General features: G+C 40.5%; 2 protein-coding genes and 1 long non-coding RNA gene across 5 annotated transcripts in view; 1 reads left to right on the top strand and 2 right to left on the bottom strand.

Moving 5' to 3' along the window:
• The window catches only part of LOC135126060 (uncharacterized), a 150,794-nt gene that overhangs the window by 84,069 nt on the left and 53,752 nt on the right, over positions 1-12,973 (top strand). The window lies entirely within an intron of this gene.
• Positions 957-1,821, bottom strand: LOC135126027 (uncharacterized). The gene is made up of 2 exons (XR_010279992.1): positions 1,495-1,821; positions 957-1,444 (listed from the first exon to the last, which is right to left on the bottom strand). It is a non-coding gene; the product is annotated as an uncharacterized LOC135126027 (long non-coding RNA).
• On the bottom strand, positions 5,161-10,195 carry LOC135126358 (uncharacterized). 3 transcript variants are annotated; one of them, XM_064052355.1, is made up of 5 exons: positions 7,163-7,766; positions 6,509-7,107; positions 5,649-6,450; positions 5,372-5,593; positions 5,161-5,311 (listed from the first exon to the last, which is right to left on the bottom strand). In XM_064052355.1, the coding sequence occupies exons 3-5, from the start codon at positions 5,814-5,816 to the stop codon at positions 5,225-5,227; spliced, it is 477 nt and encodes a 158-aa protein (XP_063908425.1). In that variant the 5' UTR covers positions 5,817-6,450; positions 6,509-7,107; positions 7,163-7,766; the 3' UTR covers positions 5,161-5,224. The 3 variants fall into 3 exon arrangements, 2 of the variants coding, with proteins under 2 accessions (XP_063908425.1, XP_063908426.1); XR_010280030.1 differs by lacking the exons at positions 5,161-5,311; positions 5,372-5,593; positions 5,649-6,450 and adding exons at positions 8,300-8,357; positions 9,497-10,029; positions 10,079-10,195 and having other exon boundaries at positions 6,706-7,107; positions 7,163-8,247; XM_064052356.1 differs by lacking the exons at positions 5,161-5,311; positions 5,372-5,593; positions 5,649-6,450 and having other exon boundaries at positions 6,706-7,107; positions 7,163-7,272.

Genomic DNA, 12,973 nt, shown 5'->3' with positions numbered 1-12,973 from the left:
TTGTTACGAATCGCTAGCCATCATTCAACTCGAATATTAATAGTTCTAGTCTGACACTTGAGCGTTCTACATAAATATACCGAGCGGGAAAAGAGGCGGAACATTTGTCACGGAAGATCTAGGAAATTATTCGCAATTTGCGTTGTCCTTTCTTGGGGTCAAAGAAGTGCTCAGATCAGGAGTGATGGAAGCGCTAAGAAATTGGGCTAATAATGGGAGGCTCGTGCTGATCGTGTCGGAGATAGGGAGTAATGGCCGTAATAAATTTTTGACGTTTCGGGGGAGAAGGGTCTCTCCGGACGGGATTTCCGGCGCGTTTGTTTTCGGTGCATACACCGGTACTGCACGGACCTAAACACCGTAATTATCGATATCGCTGAAAATCCGCCGCCCCCCGCGCGCCTCCTCTTCATTTCCTCCGAAAATACGCCCGAACGTAAACGGAGAACAAGTCGTAAAAACTGACACTAAAGCTTCCGTGCAGCAGCAAATAAATTGACGTATGAAATGTCAATCTCAGAAATGGGATATATCATATATATCGCAGCCTATTTTATAGTAGACTTACCGGCTTTACGACCGCCGAGACCGAACCGTGCTCCAGAAGAGCGTTTTCGTAATTTTTCTGACGCTCTAATAAAAAAACGGAAAGTTTAAAAGTGGCGATTTTGTTAATTCCCGTGTCCGGGAGGTTCGATCCCGTCGGAAGTCTTTATGGATTTTATTATTGTGCGCCGACGAGAAAAAACTCCATTATGTAAATGTGCAGTTAATGGAACATCTTCGTTTTTCGGATCGCGGCAAACTTTGTTCCGCTGCGAATAAGAATAATAAAAAGTGCGACAATCAACACGGCGTTGAGAGAAAAGTTTGCGTCTTAATTGTTTTTGTTTGTCATGCAAATGGAGGCGCGGGGACGCGTCTTGGGCTTTTAGGGGGTCAAAACACTCAAGGACGACATTTACACGGTTTTATTCGCCAGAGTTGTAACAAAATGGCCATAAATATAAACGACTTAAGTTAGAAGTTTGGCTTCTCGTTGGCAGGTGGCGCCAGAGTGTGCTCTTCGTTACGACCGCCCTTCCACCGTACTATTTATTAATATGTTCCAGTTATGTCATGCTCAGGATGCGTCGAGAAGTACTTCTCGAAGTCCTTCTTGTTGTGACACCACACGCCCGCGAGTCCCTGAACCACCGACAGACAGTTGGTTTCGCCCAAGTCCAAACTAATAATGTGTCCATCGACTTCACACTTGCAGATCGGTGGCTTGACGTCGTTGCACATGAAAACTCGATTATGTTTGATTCCTTTACAAAAATAAACACCGTTTTTACTGAATTTATAGAACTCGTCCCAGCAGTGACAGTCACCCTCCCAAGTCACCGACGCCAGTGCGGTAGCAACGACAGCAAGGATAGCCAACACCGTGACTCGAACCTTCCTAAAAAAACTGGTTAGAACGTGAACGTCGAACTCTCGTCTTATACTTACATTTTAGAGCGATGCGAATGCGCCCCGATAATGAGAACGCTCTATTTATTGCTAATTAACGAGTTAGGGGAAACACAAGAACGCTTCGCAGCAGCAAACAATTCGAGTATTTACAGTTTACCGATTGCAGTAACAAATAGGAGGTTATTAATGAGATATTTCGAACTGGTTGAAACTGGTAATTTGAGTTCGAAATTGAAACTAGTTTCGACACAGTTGCCATTAATTGAAAGGGGCGGGTTAGGGGTTTTTGGTTCATCGAGCGTGAAGAAGTGCTCGGAATTATTAATCCCATAAATAGTTGACGCGTTTACACAGCCGCCTGCTTTTTATCCTTGAACCACCGCGACACGTCTTTTTCTGATTATTTAACTTTCAAATTATCTTGTATTCCATTTTCACTCTCGTTGGGTAAACATTTACAATCAATACTCGGTTTGTTGTGGAGGTCACGAAATTTTGTTTGCTTTGTTTATTCTAGGTGTAAATAATATTTTTTTTATTTGGGGAAAAAATTGCTTTCATGTCCGGTTTTACCACGAACGCAGTTTTTCTCCGCTTTCCTCTGATTATTTTTTACACGTCGTTTTCAATTAATTCGGCATTACACAAACATTTACAAATCGGTGATAACCTTTTGACCGCTGTAAAATCGGGGTCAGTGCATTCGTAAAAGTGGAACGGTCGTTCGAGAATAAACAGGGGATTTTGGGCTGGTGTTTGTCTCGAAATTGATAAATTTATGTTGTGACACAAAATCAAGCTTAATATCGATGGTATTTTCTAGACTACGAGCCCTAACAACTAAATGTTCGGACACGTATTCTTTTATACAAAAAATTGTAATTTAATGAAAAAAAAAATGCATTTTACAAAAACAAAACTAGAATAATATATAAGTAGGTATCTTTAATGCAATATTCTGAACAAAAATTGTAATATTATTAACTTAACAAAATGATAACACAACAAAAAGCTGATATGAATGAATAAACTTGGCAACTAAATATTCGGACATGAGTATTTTTTTTTACTTAGTATGCTGTAACATCTCCTTTTGCTTTGATTACTGTGCGTATCCTTGTAGGCATAGTACTTACAAGACTTCTGCAGTATTCAGGAGTAAGACTTGCCCAAACTTCGTCGATTTTTGCATTTAAACCTAAGAGTGTTCGTTGGGGGTTGTTGCGCAAAACGGATTTTATGTCGTGCCAAAGTGTCTCAATGACATTTAAGTCAGGGCTGTTCGCAGGCCATGAAAGGACTCTTATATCATGATCCCCAAACCATTTCTTAGTACTTTTTGCGGTATGACATGATGCACCGTCCTGTTGAAAAATATAATCGTTGTCCGGATACAATTTTTCAACAGAGGGCAACAAACTGTTTTCAAAAATTTGTTGGTATTTCATGGCGTTAATAGTCGTTTCCACCAATTCATAATTCCCCAACCCTTTAGCTGACATGCATCCCCACACCATTATTCCTTTAGGAAACTTTACAGTTCGTTTTAAACAGTCTTTATTGAACGCTTCACTTTTTGATTTTATCACTCTTCTCCGCAAATCTCCCACGCACACATCAAATTTTGACTCGTCACTAAAAATGACCTTTGACCAATCTTCCATGGTCTATGCCAGCTTAGACTTTGCCCAGTTGTACCTATTTTTCTTTTGATTTGCCGTTATTAAAGGTTTTTCTTTGGCCTGTAACGGCACGGTGGAACAAATGTAAACCAAAAACTTAAAAATTACCTTATAAAAACTTAATCCTGACTTGTGAATCCATTTCCTACAACATTCTCGTGACAGCTTATGCCCTATTTCATCCGTCCATTGTGCTGTCATGTCTCGCAATGTGTTTCTTCGATTTTTTTTACAAAGTTTTACAAGGAGCCTTTGACTTCTTTCTGAAACTAATTTCGGTCTTCCTGAACTTTTTCCTTTAACTTCTAGTCCACCAGTTTCGCGATAATGTGAGATTATATCCGCTACAGTGGACTTTGCTAAATTCAGTTCTTCACTAATTTCCCGAATTTTTTTACCTTGGCAATACTTCTTTACAATAAGTGCACGTAATGATTTTTCAAGTGGACGTCCACGAACCATTTTGTTAAAGAATATATATATTTTTCTATGAATCTTACAACACAGTTAGGTAAAGCAGGAAGACGAGAATGACATTTATTAACAACCAAACAATTCACACCCCCTACTTAGTGAAAATTAATTTTTTTATTTATTTGTCCGAATAATTAGTTGCCAAAGTGTATTTACTTTTTCTGAAAAATCCACAGTCATATTTGAATTAAAATTCTATGTAAAGTAAAACATTCAACTTTTTTATTAAAAACTATTCTTTGAAATCTTAGCTTCCTATTTTTATGTGATTTGATAATAAAAATTAAAAATTAATTCATAAAGAGTGGTTTTTGAACGCTCCGGTTAGTTTGTCCGAACATTTAGTTGTTAGGGCTCGTATATTAAACGTTACAGGAAGCAACTTTCAATAAGAAAATGTTCATTTATTAGGGAAGAATGCTTTGAAGGTAATGTTTCAAATTTGCTGAGAGAACTAATAAATTTCATACAGTGCTTGTTCTGGATTTGCTTAGACGAAGATTCATTAAACTTAAGTCCTCAGATCTGCTGTAATAGCCGTGATAAGAATTTAATTTAACATATAAATTGGAATTTTCAGTCATAAAGTAACTAATATAGTCATCCTTGCAACTGTTATTGTACGATTCGTCGTTGCAGCTTAAATAATATTTTAAGACACGGACTGTGTCCCCAGATTAGAATTTCGTACTCTGAGTTTGACTAAACTAAACCGAAGCATTTTGCTTTTATAATATTCGAAGTTATTAACGAAATTTGTAAGTAGATATGTGTTTCTACTTATCTTTTTTACCACCTTTAAAACGCTTTTTTTTAACAAGGAGAGGAGTTTTTCACTTTGGTCTCACTTATGCTTAATTAATAATTGCTGCACCAAAACCAGATGAACCATGAATACTCAAATGAATACCATGAAAAAGCAAGAAAATAAAATTTTAAAATGTTTTTTTGACGTTAAGTACAGTGTATATTTACAATGTAGTCGGAATTCCAGTTTAACTTTTGAGTATTAATGTTCTTTTATTATGGTCATTATATATTTTTAAATAACCATCTACTTCTTCCATATGGTATGCCTGCTGAATACAAGATTTCAAGTTATCAGACTCCAAGGCTGTTACTAAGCCGTGCAAAGTTTCACAATTTAATTTATTTGCGTAGGTGGAAATTTTGTATTTCAAAGAAAAATGATAATTATGCAAGTGTGCATATTGCATGAACATAATGCAGAAGAATTATAACCGAGAAAATGTTTAATTGGAAAAACGTGTTGAATGAATCGTGATTGTTTTAATTTTAGATGATGTTAAGCGGATTCTTGACGTGCAGTGTTTCATAGTCGACCTATAACGTTTTTATATGTTAATTGTTTATTCGTCAATAAACACCCTAATACAAACTCCAATACGATAGGATTAAATGCTCACAAAAACATCAAACACATATTTATTGATAATAATAATACAATAAAAATAATACATTTTTTTCTGATTGATACAATATTGAATAATATTGCCTTAGTTACAATATGTCATAACACACTAATATTTCCCAAGGTAAATATGAAATGATCATATTGTCCCAAGGGAAATATGAATTGTCATATTTCACTACAATTTTTTTTTATTTTTTAATTGATTTATATTCACCAATTCGTTCGTTCTGCAGGCGCCAAAGATTTCCATAATTAAAACGACCTTCAAAATTATGGATGTAACAATCTATTTAATAGAGGAGAATCACAATGAAATTTTTACCTTATACATCAAAAAAATGTCATTAGGAGCTTCTCGCATGAATTTTTTGAGCTGTTGTCGAGACAACACCTCTGATTTTTTAGGAATGTATCCTTTATTTTTATTCTTCACAAATGCTTCTACTTCATCGAACAGTTTAACATCAGTTTTTTCCCTTAAATGTAACATTGACCTTAGCATCGATAATTTTGGCCACAACGTATTTGGTGAATATTTGTGCGACTACGGATAGAATAAATTAGTCATACGTCAAAAATAACAAAAATCAGCAAAATACCAAATCTTCAAAAAATGCAAGCAAAATATTTTCGTCGACACCATTCACCGAATTTTCTCTTCTCCATTCTTGAAAGTCTTCATACACTTTACTGTAAGCAGCTTTAGATTTCACGGGAACCAAACATTCACGGGCTTTCGCCGCTTGTGATAGCACGTAGTTCGACATTTCATCAATTTTATTTATGACAGGACGCGACAATCAAAGCAGCCAACCATGATATTTACAAACACCCTTAGCAACGTTACCAATCCGATTAATTCAAAAATTTAGAATCCAATATTTTTTGCAACAATATTGTATCAATCAGAAAAAAACTATTGATTACAACACGGGAAATATGAATTATGTCCCTTGGTTGTCTATACATCCCTCGGGTTGCACCCTCGGGATGTAACTAGCCAACCTCGGGAAATATAGTATTCATATTTCCCTAGTTGTAATAATAGCTATTTAAAACACTGAGTTATAAATCGCATATTCCGCATGCCTGCTGAAATACTCCTCGAACTCCCTTCTGTTCTTGCACCACCTCCCATTTTTCAGATCCACGATAAGACAATCTGTGTACCCCAAGTCCAGGACGATTGTCTTGCCCTGTTTTTCGCACTGACAAATCGGCGGCTTTTCTTCATTGCAACTAAAACTTCTGGAGTTCTTCTCGCTCTTGCAGTAGTAACTTCTATCTTCAGCCCTTTCAGGCTTGAAATCCTCCCAACATTTGCAGTCCTTTTCCTTGGTCACACTCCCGCTTGTGGCGCAGGCGAAAGTCGCCAGTAAAACACACACAAGTAAGTACTTCCTGAAAAAAAAACCGCAAGAGCGTGGATTGAAAAAATTTTATCTGAAAAAAATCTTACATGTTGTTGGTAGTGGAAATGGTGCAGGATGTTGCAGAAGATGCAATAAATATGAAGATGGGTGGAAGAGGGGAGTCGTCCTTGAAACAATCACCTCGAGAAGTACTTGCCGATTCTGGGTAATTACTAATTATTAAACAACAAAACGCGTTTTTAATAGCCGGAATTTTTAAATTAGTTTACTGAAAATACAGACGTAATCTAAATGTTCCTTTATTCTATTTTAAGTACAAACGCAGTATAAATGTAACAAAATTTAGTCATATATGGCGTGCTCTGGATGCTTTCGGAAGTACTCTGCAAACTCGGCCCTATTGTGGCACCACCGTCCATTCTTCACATTCACCGTCAAGCAATTAGTTTCCCCCAAGTCCAAATCCACTATCTTTCCATCAACCTCGCACTTGCAAATCGGCGGCTTCTCTTCGTTGCAACTGAAAACCCTGTGGTGCTTTTCGCCTCTACAGTAGTACCCGGTGCCTGTATCTTTCTCCGGTTTGAAATTCTCCCAACACTTGCAGTCTTCTTCCTTGTCCACTTGGTCACACTTGGAAAGGGCCACAAGAATGCCGAAAGCACACACTAGTAGTAGCAGCTTCCTGAAAAACAAGTGACTTAATCACGGTACTACCAAAAGCGCGCCAAACTCCCTACATGGTACCCACGCTTCGAGAAATTTTCCACGAATGACCCCTGATTCCGAAACCCCGCTATTAATACCTGAAAAGCAAACACGAAGGCGGACCCGGTTTTGTTTGTTATTTAAATGAATCTTGTAATATCGCCTTGACAATGAGACGTGACAACACGGCGATGACTCACCTGTTTTTTCGCCGCGATTCAACTCAAAGTCAACAATGGCTTGTTTGGTCGATTATAGCGGTGACAATAGCAACACCATTTATTATTCATAATCGACTCGTAATTAGGAGATAAGTGCTCGGATGGTTGCAGACATACCGTAATTCTTTTATTTTTGTTAAGCGAACAATGAGGGCGGGACCGTTCTGGTTGGATAAAAGCGGCAGCGGAGTTTTATTGGAAGCTTGATGACGCTGAATTGGTAATAAATGCAGGAATTATTGATGCACTTACGCCAGAATGCACGGCCAAAGCGGATTTAGTGCTTGCGGATTGGTATATTTACGGATAAACTAGCTGTGGCTGTGTATACCGGGTGCCACACGTTTCCGTCTGTCTGTCTGTTGACGAATTTTTTACACTCATTTTTAATAAATCCGATCCATAAATAATTTTTATTTTGCGCTTGTTTTGTTTGACTGCGCACTAATTAAAGTTTTAATGGATGACTATTTATTATTACGTTAAATAAACATGCAGCATGAATAACAACAACGACTAAATACAAACGAATAAATTTTAGCAATCGCGATTTATCGACCAACACATAAATAAATTAATCGTAGATTCTCCGGTGCGGGTGCCTGGAAAAGTACTCCTCCATTTGGTCACGGTTATGACACCAGCGACCAGCGTTGACCCCTAGACAGTTCAGCTCCCCTAGGTCCACCTCCACGATCTTCCCATCAACCAGACATTGGCAAATGGGCGGTTTTTCTCCGTTGCACTCGAAAATCCGGAAGTGTTTACGACCCCGACAGTACCAGAGCCCGGATTCGCCTTTTTCCGGGTAAAAGTCCTCCCAGCAAAGGCATTCTTCTTCTGTTGTGACGTCGGTGGGGGGCATGTTTGCAAGCATGCAGAAAATTAACACCTTCCTACAATTATTTTTATTATTACTATTATTTTTAATACACCTAGCTATCTTACAATATAGTTGTGTTTAAACAGCTTCCGTCTGGCTGCACTCTTACCCCCATCCCAGATTCTGGCTCAAAAATGGAACTAAATTAGCGTTTTCGTCGTTAAAAATGCTCCTAGACTGGAAAATGAGTCGTTCATTTAGTTTCATCTACTGTGACTCCGTAATTACGTGCTCGGTTACTTTGTTTGAAGGTAACTGTTGAGAGGAATCGAATCGTTACGAGATAATGGACCATTGTGTCTATTTTTGTTTACTTAACGTAAACGAAAACACGTTTAGGTTTAAATTAGTTTCTGCACGACTACTTCCGCATGCTTCGGCAACACTGGACGCAGCTTTCGAGTCGTAAACAAAGCTCCTTCAAAGATTTAATTTCATAATTTGTTAGTTTTTCTCGTAGACGAATACGCGTCAGACGCACTCGACACAAAACCCAATTGCGCCCTCCTAACCCGAAAGTGAAAATTCCGGTCGAAAACGTCAATTCTGTTCACTTGTCATTTTAATACACATTTAAATTCCCACTTTCCGCCGGTCTCCGGCCTGATTGATTTGTTTTTGATGGGGCGCACATTCGCAAAATAAACGCGAACGGTAAATAAAAGTCGCGAAATTACTTTGGGTTCGGTCGTGTGAAAATTCGGCGAGGTATTTTTTTGCTCGACTTAATAGCGATAAAATGGAGGCAGTAAACGTCGTTGCCGCTGTCAGTTGTGTTTGAACTCTTTCGGGTGAAGAGGGTCCACGCTGTTGGCGTATATCAAAATTAAGATTTTTTCCTGGGGAAACTTCCACGCAAGCTGAGCGAAGATGAAATGTTTACCTGGTGTTTGCGGCTTGTTGAAGGACGGGATGTCTGAAATCGACGCCAATGCACGAGGGAAACTGCTAAAGCGGTTATTTTTTGAAGGAAAACTTATCTTATCGATAACTTATCGGGCGCTTTTTATCAATCTATCCGGTTATTTACGACTGAAGGAATTAAAAGAAGCGATAGTAAGAAAATAATGGTTGATGTTTGACGTACCTAACCGTTAAAGACCCTGGTTTATAGACAACCACTTATACACATCATTAATTTAAAAAAGTTTAAAACCAAGTCTCGCAAATAAAAGACACATGAAAGCTATACTTTGTATATTGGCAATCGTTAACATAACATAAAATGTATTCCACGACTCTGCCCCAAATATTTTCCTCACCTGTTTGACTCGCACTGCGACACCTCAAACCACACCGAGCACTCCGTACTTGCAGCACCGCGCCGCCTCCACCCAACATATGTATATTTACGCAATCACCTCCACCGCCTCCTATCGATCCCTCTGCCCCCTTCCCTCTAATTAATCCTCAGCCAAAACCAGACGAACCCGACTGCATCAATCGGTATCTATAAATAGCACTCGCACAATATCAAATAAAATCCGGGTATTTGCTGAAGAACTCTTCCCATTCCCTCGCGTTTTCGCAAGGCCACCTCGCCAGCTCCACTCCGTTCGAATATCTCGTGCACCAAGTGCCCGTTCGATCCTTCAGGATGCTGCTAACTCTCCCGGAACATTGACATCTCGGCGGCCTCGCCATATTGCAGGGCATTATGTGGAATAAATCGACTCCCACACACTGGGAGCCGTTTTTATTATGTTCGGCTTTATATCCGGCCCAGCATTCACAACGGTGCACGGCGCTGGGCAAAGCCAAATCCAGGCACAACACCAGGATCGTTAGGCGAAACCTTGAAGAGAAAAGGCGTTAGTGGAGAGGCGCGAATCGAGCGGACTTACATTGCGAAGGAGTCGACGAGAGAGCGGAGACTGACCGAAGAGGTCGGCGATGGTACAGTTAGGCGGAAGATGGGCTTTTTGTGATGGGGCTCGAACGGTGCAGTACGTTTTTATGCACGGCGGGGATTCGGCCTGGAAGTTATGTGTGTCAAGAGAAGTTTAAGCACAATATTGGGGCTAGCAGGCGGAACTGTCTCTGAAATTCGTTAGGTATGCAACCAACATTACAATCTTAATAATTGCATTTAGCGGCATATCCTGAAGATTTCGGATTTCAACCAGTTCGAATTCTTTCTTATGAGGCTATCTTCTTCCTTTGCGGTTTCTTGGTTTGGAACGCGTTCCAGCGACGTGGGACAAGGAGCGCCCCTGCCCCCGGTGGGTCCTGCTCCGGGCCCGTTTGTTTTGTATCGCTTCAAAGTGAATGTGTAAATTGCGCCTAGCCGTGCAAACAGCGCTCTAGCCAAACACCAGAATGCATGCTAACTCCGCCCGAGATTTACCTAACTAATGCGAAATGGCGTACAATCAGAATTTTGCAGGAGGAGCTTTGGAAGCAATCTGCTCCGGCGCCGTCGTCTTTCCGTTCTCCCCCGGAATATATGTAAAATAAAATATTATGTGATAAGAGGAACAAGAGAACGTCATTTGAAATTTACATATAATGATCCATTTTCTCTCAAGTTTTGATGGGACGTAATAAATTTCCGGCGAAAAAATATTTCTACATCGCTCCGGAGACGCCTCTTCGGACTGATTTTATATTTTTCCGGGCCTTAGACTGACGAAAATATGACGATATCGTGTTCAGAACGGAATCTCGTTAAGGCGATGCGAGAATGTTTGCTCGACGCTCACAATAAAACTGAGCACCCCATCATATTTATTTTACTGGCGTAATTAAAGTTTACGGCGAGCCGCACTTTTGGCGCAGTCGGCGGGATGCACTGGCAACTCGTCCCCAAGGGTGTAACATCACTCCGGCATGTCATAACAGGGTAGTCGTGGTCGGCAGTCATCGGGAAAATGTTTGAACTGGCGCAAATTACAAAAAAATATTTTCGTTGCGCGGAATTTAATTGTGTTGATTTAACCGAATGCATTATGTAGCAGTTTAAATGAAATTTGCTACAAAAATAAACAGACGACGGCAATTGATTTCCGGTCGATTAGTATGGATACGGAAAAATAGCATTTGTAGCGGAAGCGGCGGACAAAGGCAGGCCGCCGCCATATCAAAAATTAATGAAAAAAATTCTCGCCGGAATTAAAAGCGAACAAATCGCCACACATGCACCCAACAAAGAAACTCCAAGTGCGATAAAGGCGAGCGCTCCCCTTCCGCCATTCCGCGTTATGACGTACCTGCCACTTCCATTTCGACTTCTTTCCTTCCTCCGGAGCTATCGCGTCGTAAAACGCTCATACTTCCTCAAAGAATTTCTAATTAACTGCGGAAAAATGCAACAACTCGAACACAAAATTCTTCCGACGCAATTTCACCCTCTCCGATCAACAAAGAGGCGTTAATCTATGAGGAACGTTCGCCGGAATGCCTGCAAAAAATTCGGACATGCTGTTCGCGGAGTTTATTACGCGAAGGTGTTTACTATCGGAGGCATAAAGCCGTGAATGGAGATTAATGCCCTTCGCTAGGAAAGCGCGGGACGGGCGTTTAATTAGGGCTGGTTATGTCGAAATCCTCTTTATCGTTATCTATATTGCCGGCCCGACGTAGATAAGGCGTATTGCGGCGGATCTAAGGCCCTTTGTTGGAGGGCGCTCCGACAGATGACGTGTCGATAATGAAAATTGACCGCTTGAAAAATTTTATTTCCGGATGCGGAGAATGGGAATGGAATGAAATAATGTTTTCTCTGAGTGATGGACACAAATTGCGGCCGGGTTACGACCGGGCTTCTTCGAGAGGTTCACGAGCCGAAACGGCGCTCCAATCCGGGCGCAGAAGAGGACAGCTGATTAAATTCAGATCGTTCCATGTTCCATGACAGTAATGGATCATCGAAGCGAATACGCGACTACCTACGACTAGAGGGTGCAACATCACTCCGGCGGGTCATGAAATAGCACTATACAGCAATAGCAAATTCGTATTATTGTCATTTTTTATTCGCGTTTTTCGCCATCGATTTGTTTACACTTCTTCGCCGCCTCTTAATAAACTTTCCTTATCTCATTAAAAGTTTTTTCGATAATGTCTCTTTAACTTTCGTCAAACGCACTCTTCGCCTCCACTTTCGGCGTCGGTGCCCCCTCCCCGCAAAAAAACTCCCCGTGCCTCATCCCGAGACAAAAGCGGCCATATTAGCACAAACCATGACAAATCTGTTCCTTTGAAACCGTTAATTAATTATAAAACGAGAATAGACCATTTGAATAATTACGCTCGCTCGGCCCAGTTCCTCGCTATTCATCAAGGAGTTTCTTGTTTGTGTCCCGGAGTGGTGCCGCTAAACGTTATTGAACGGAAGCACGTGCTGAAACCGGAACTAAACAGTGGCTTGCGCGCGCATCTTCCGCTCCAGGCTGTCGGGTTAATAGGCCTTTGTTCCCCAGCATCGGGTCCGCACGCACTTTTCAACTACATACTTTCCAGAAATAACAAAGCATAATTGCCTCCGGGATACATTCACGACCTTTGGGATCGGATACATGCCGCTAATAACGACTCCAATTCATCCACTCGGACGGGAATTGGGGAATCGAGAGACTTACACTTGTCGCGCTTGCAAGGCGACGCTCAAAGCTGCAACCGAACTCCGGACGAAAGTCCGGTAAAAAATACACACGACGCGACGGAAGGCTTTGACTTAAAACTGCCAAATTTACCACACACACGGGTCATATAACTCCAGCAAGACATTAAATAAGAAA

The sequence above is a fragment of the Zophobas morio genome, unplaced genomic scaffold (genome assembly GCF_036711695.1).
Source record: "Zophobas morio isolate AGI-343-1 ecotype UQ-CSIRO unplaced genomic scaffold, CSIRO_AGI_Zmor_V1 ptg000010l, whole genome shotgun sequence".
In the NCBI taxonomy this organism is placed as follows: Eukaryota; Metazoa; Arthropoda; class Insecta; order Coleoptera; family Tenebrionidae; genus Zophobas; species Zophobas morio.
Note: the sequence above shows the minus strand (reverse complement) of the source record. Positions and strands in the feature narration are given on the sequence as shown.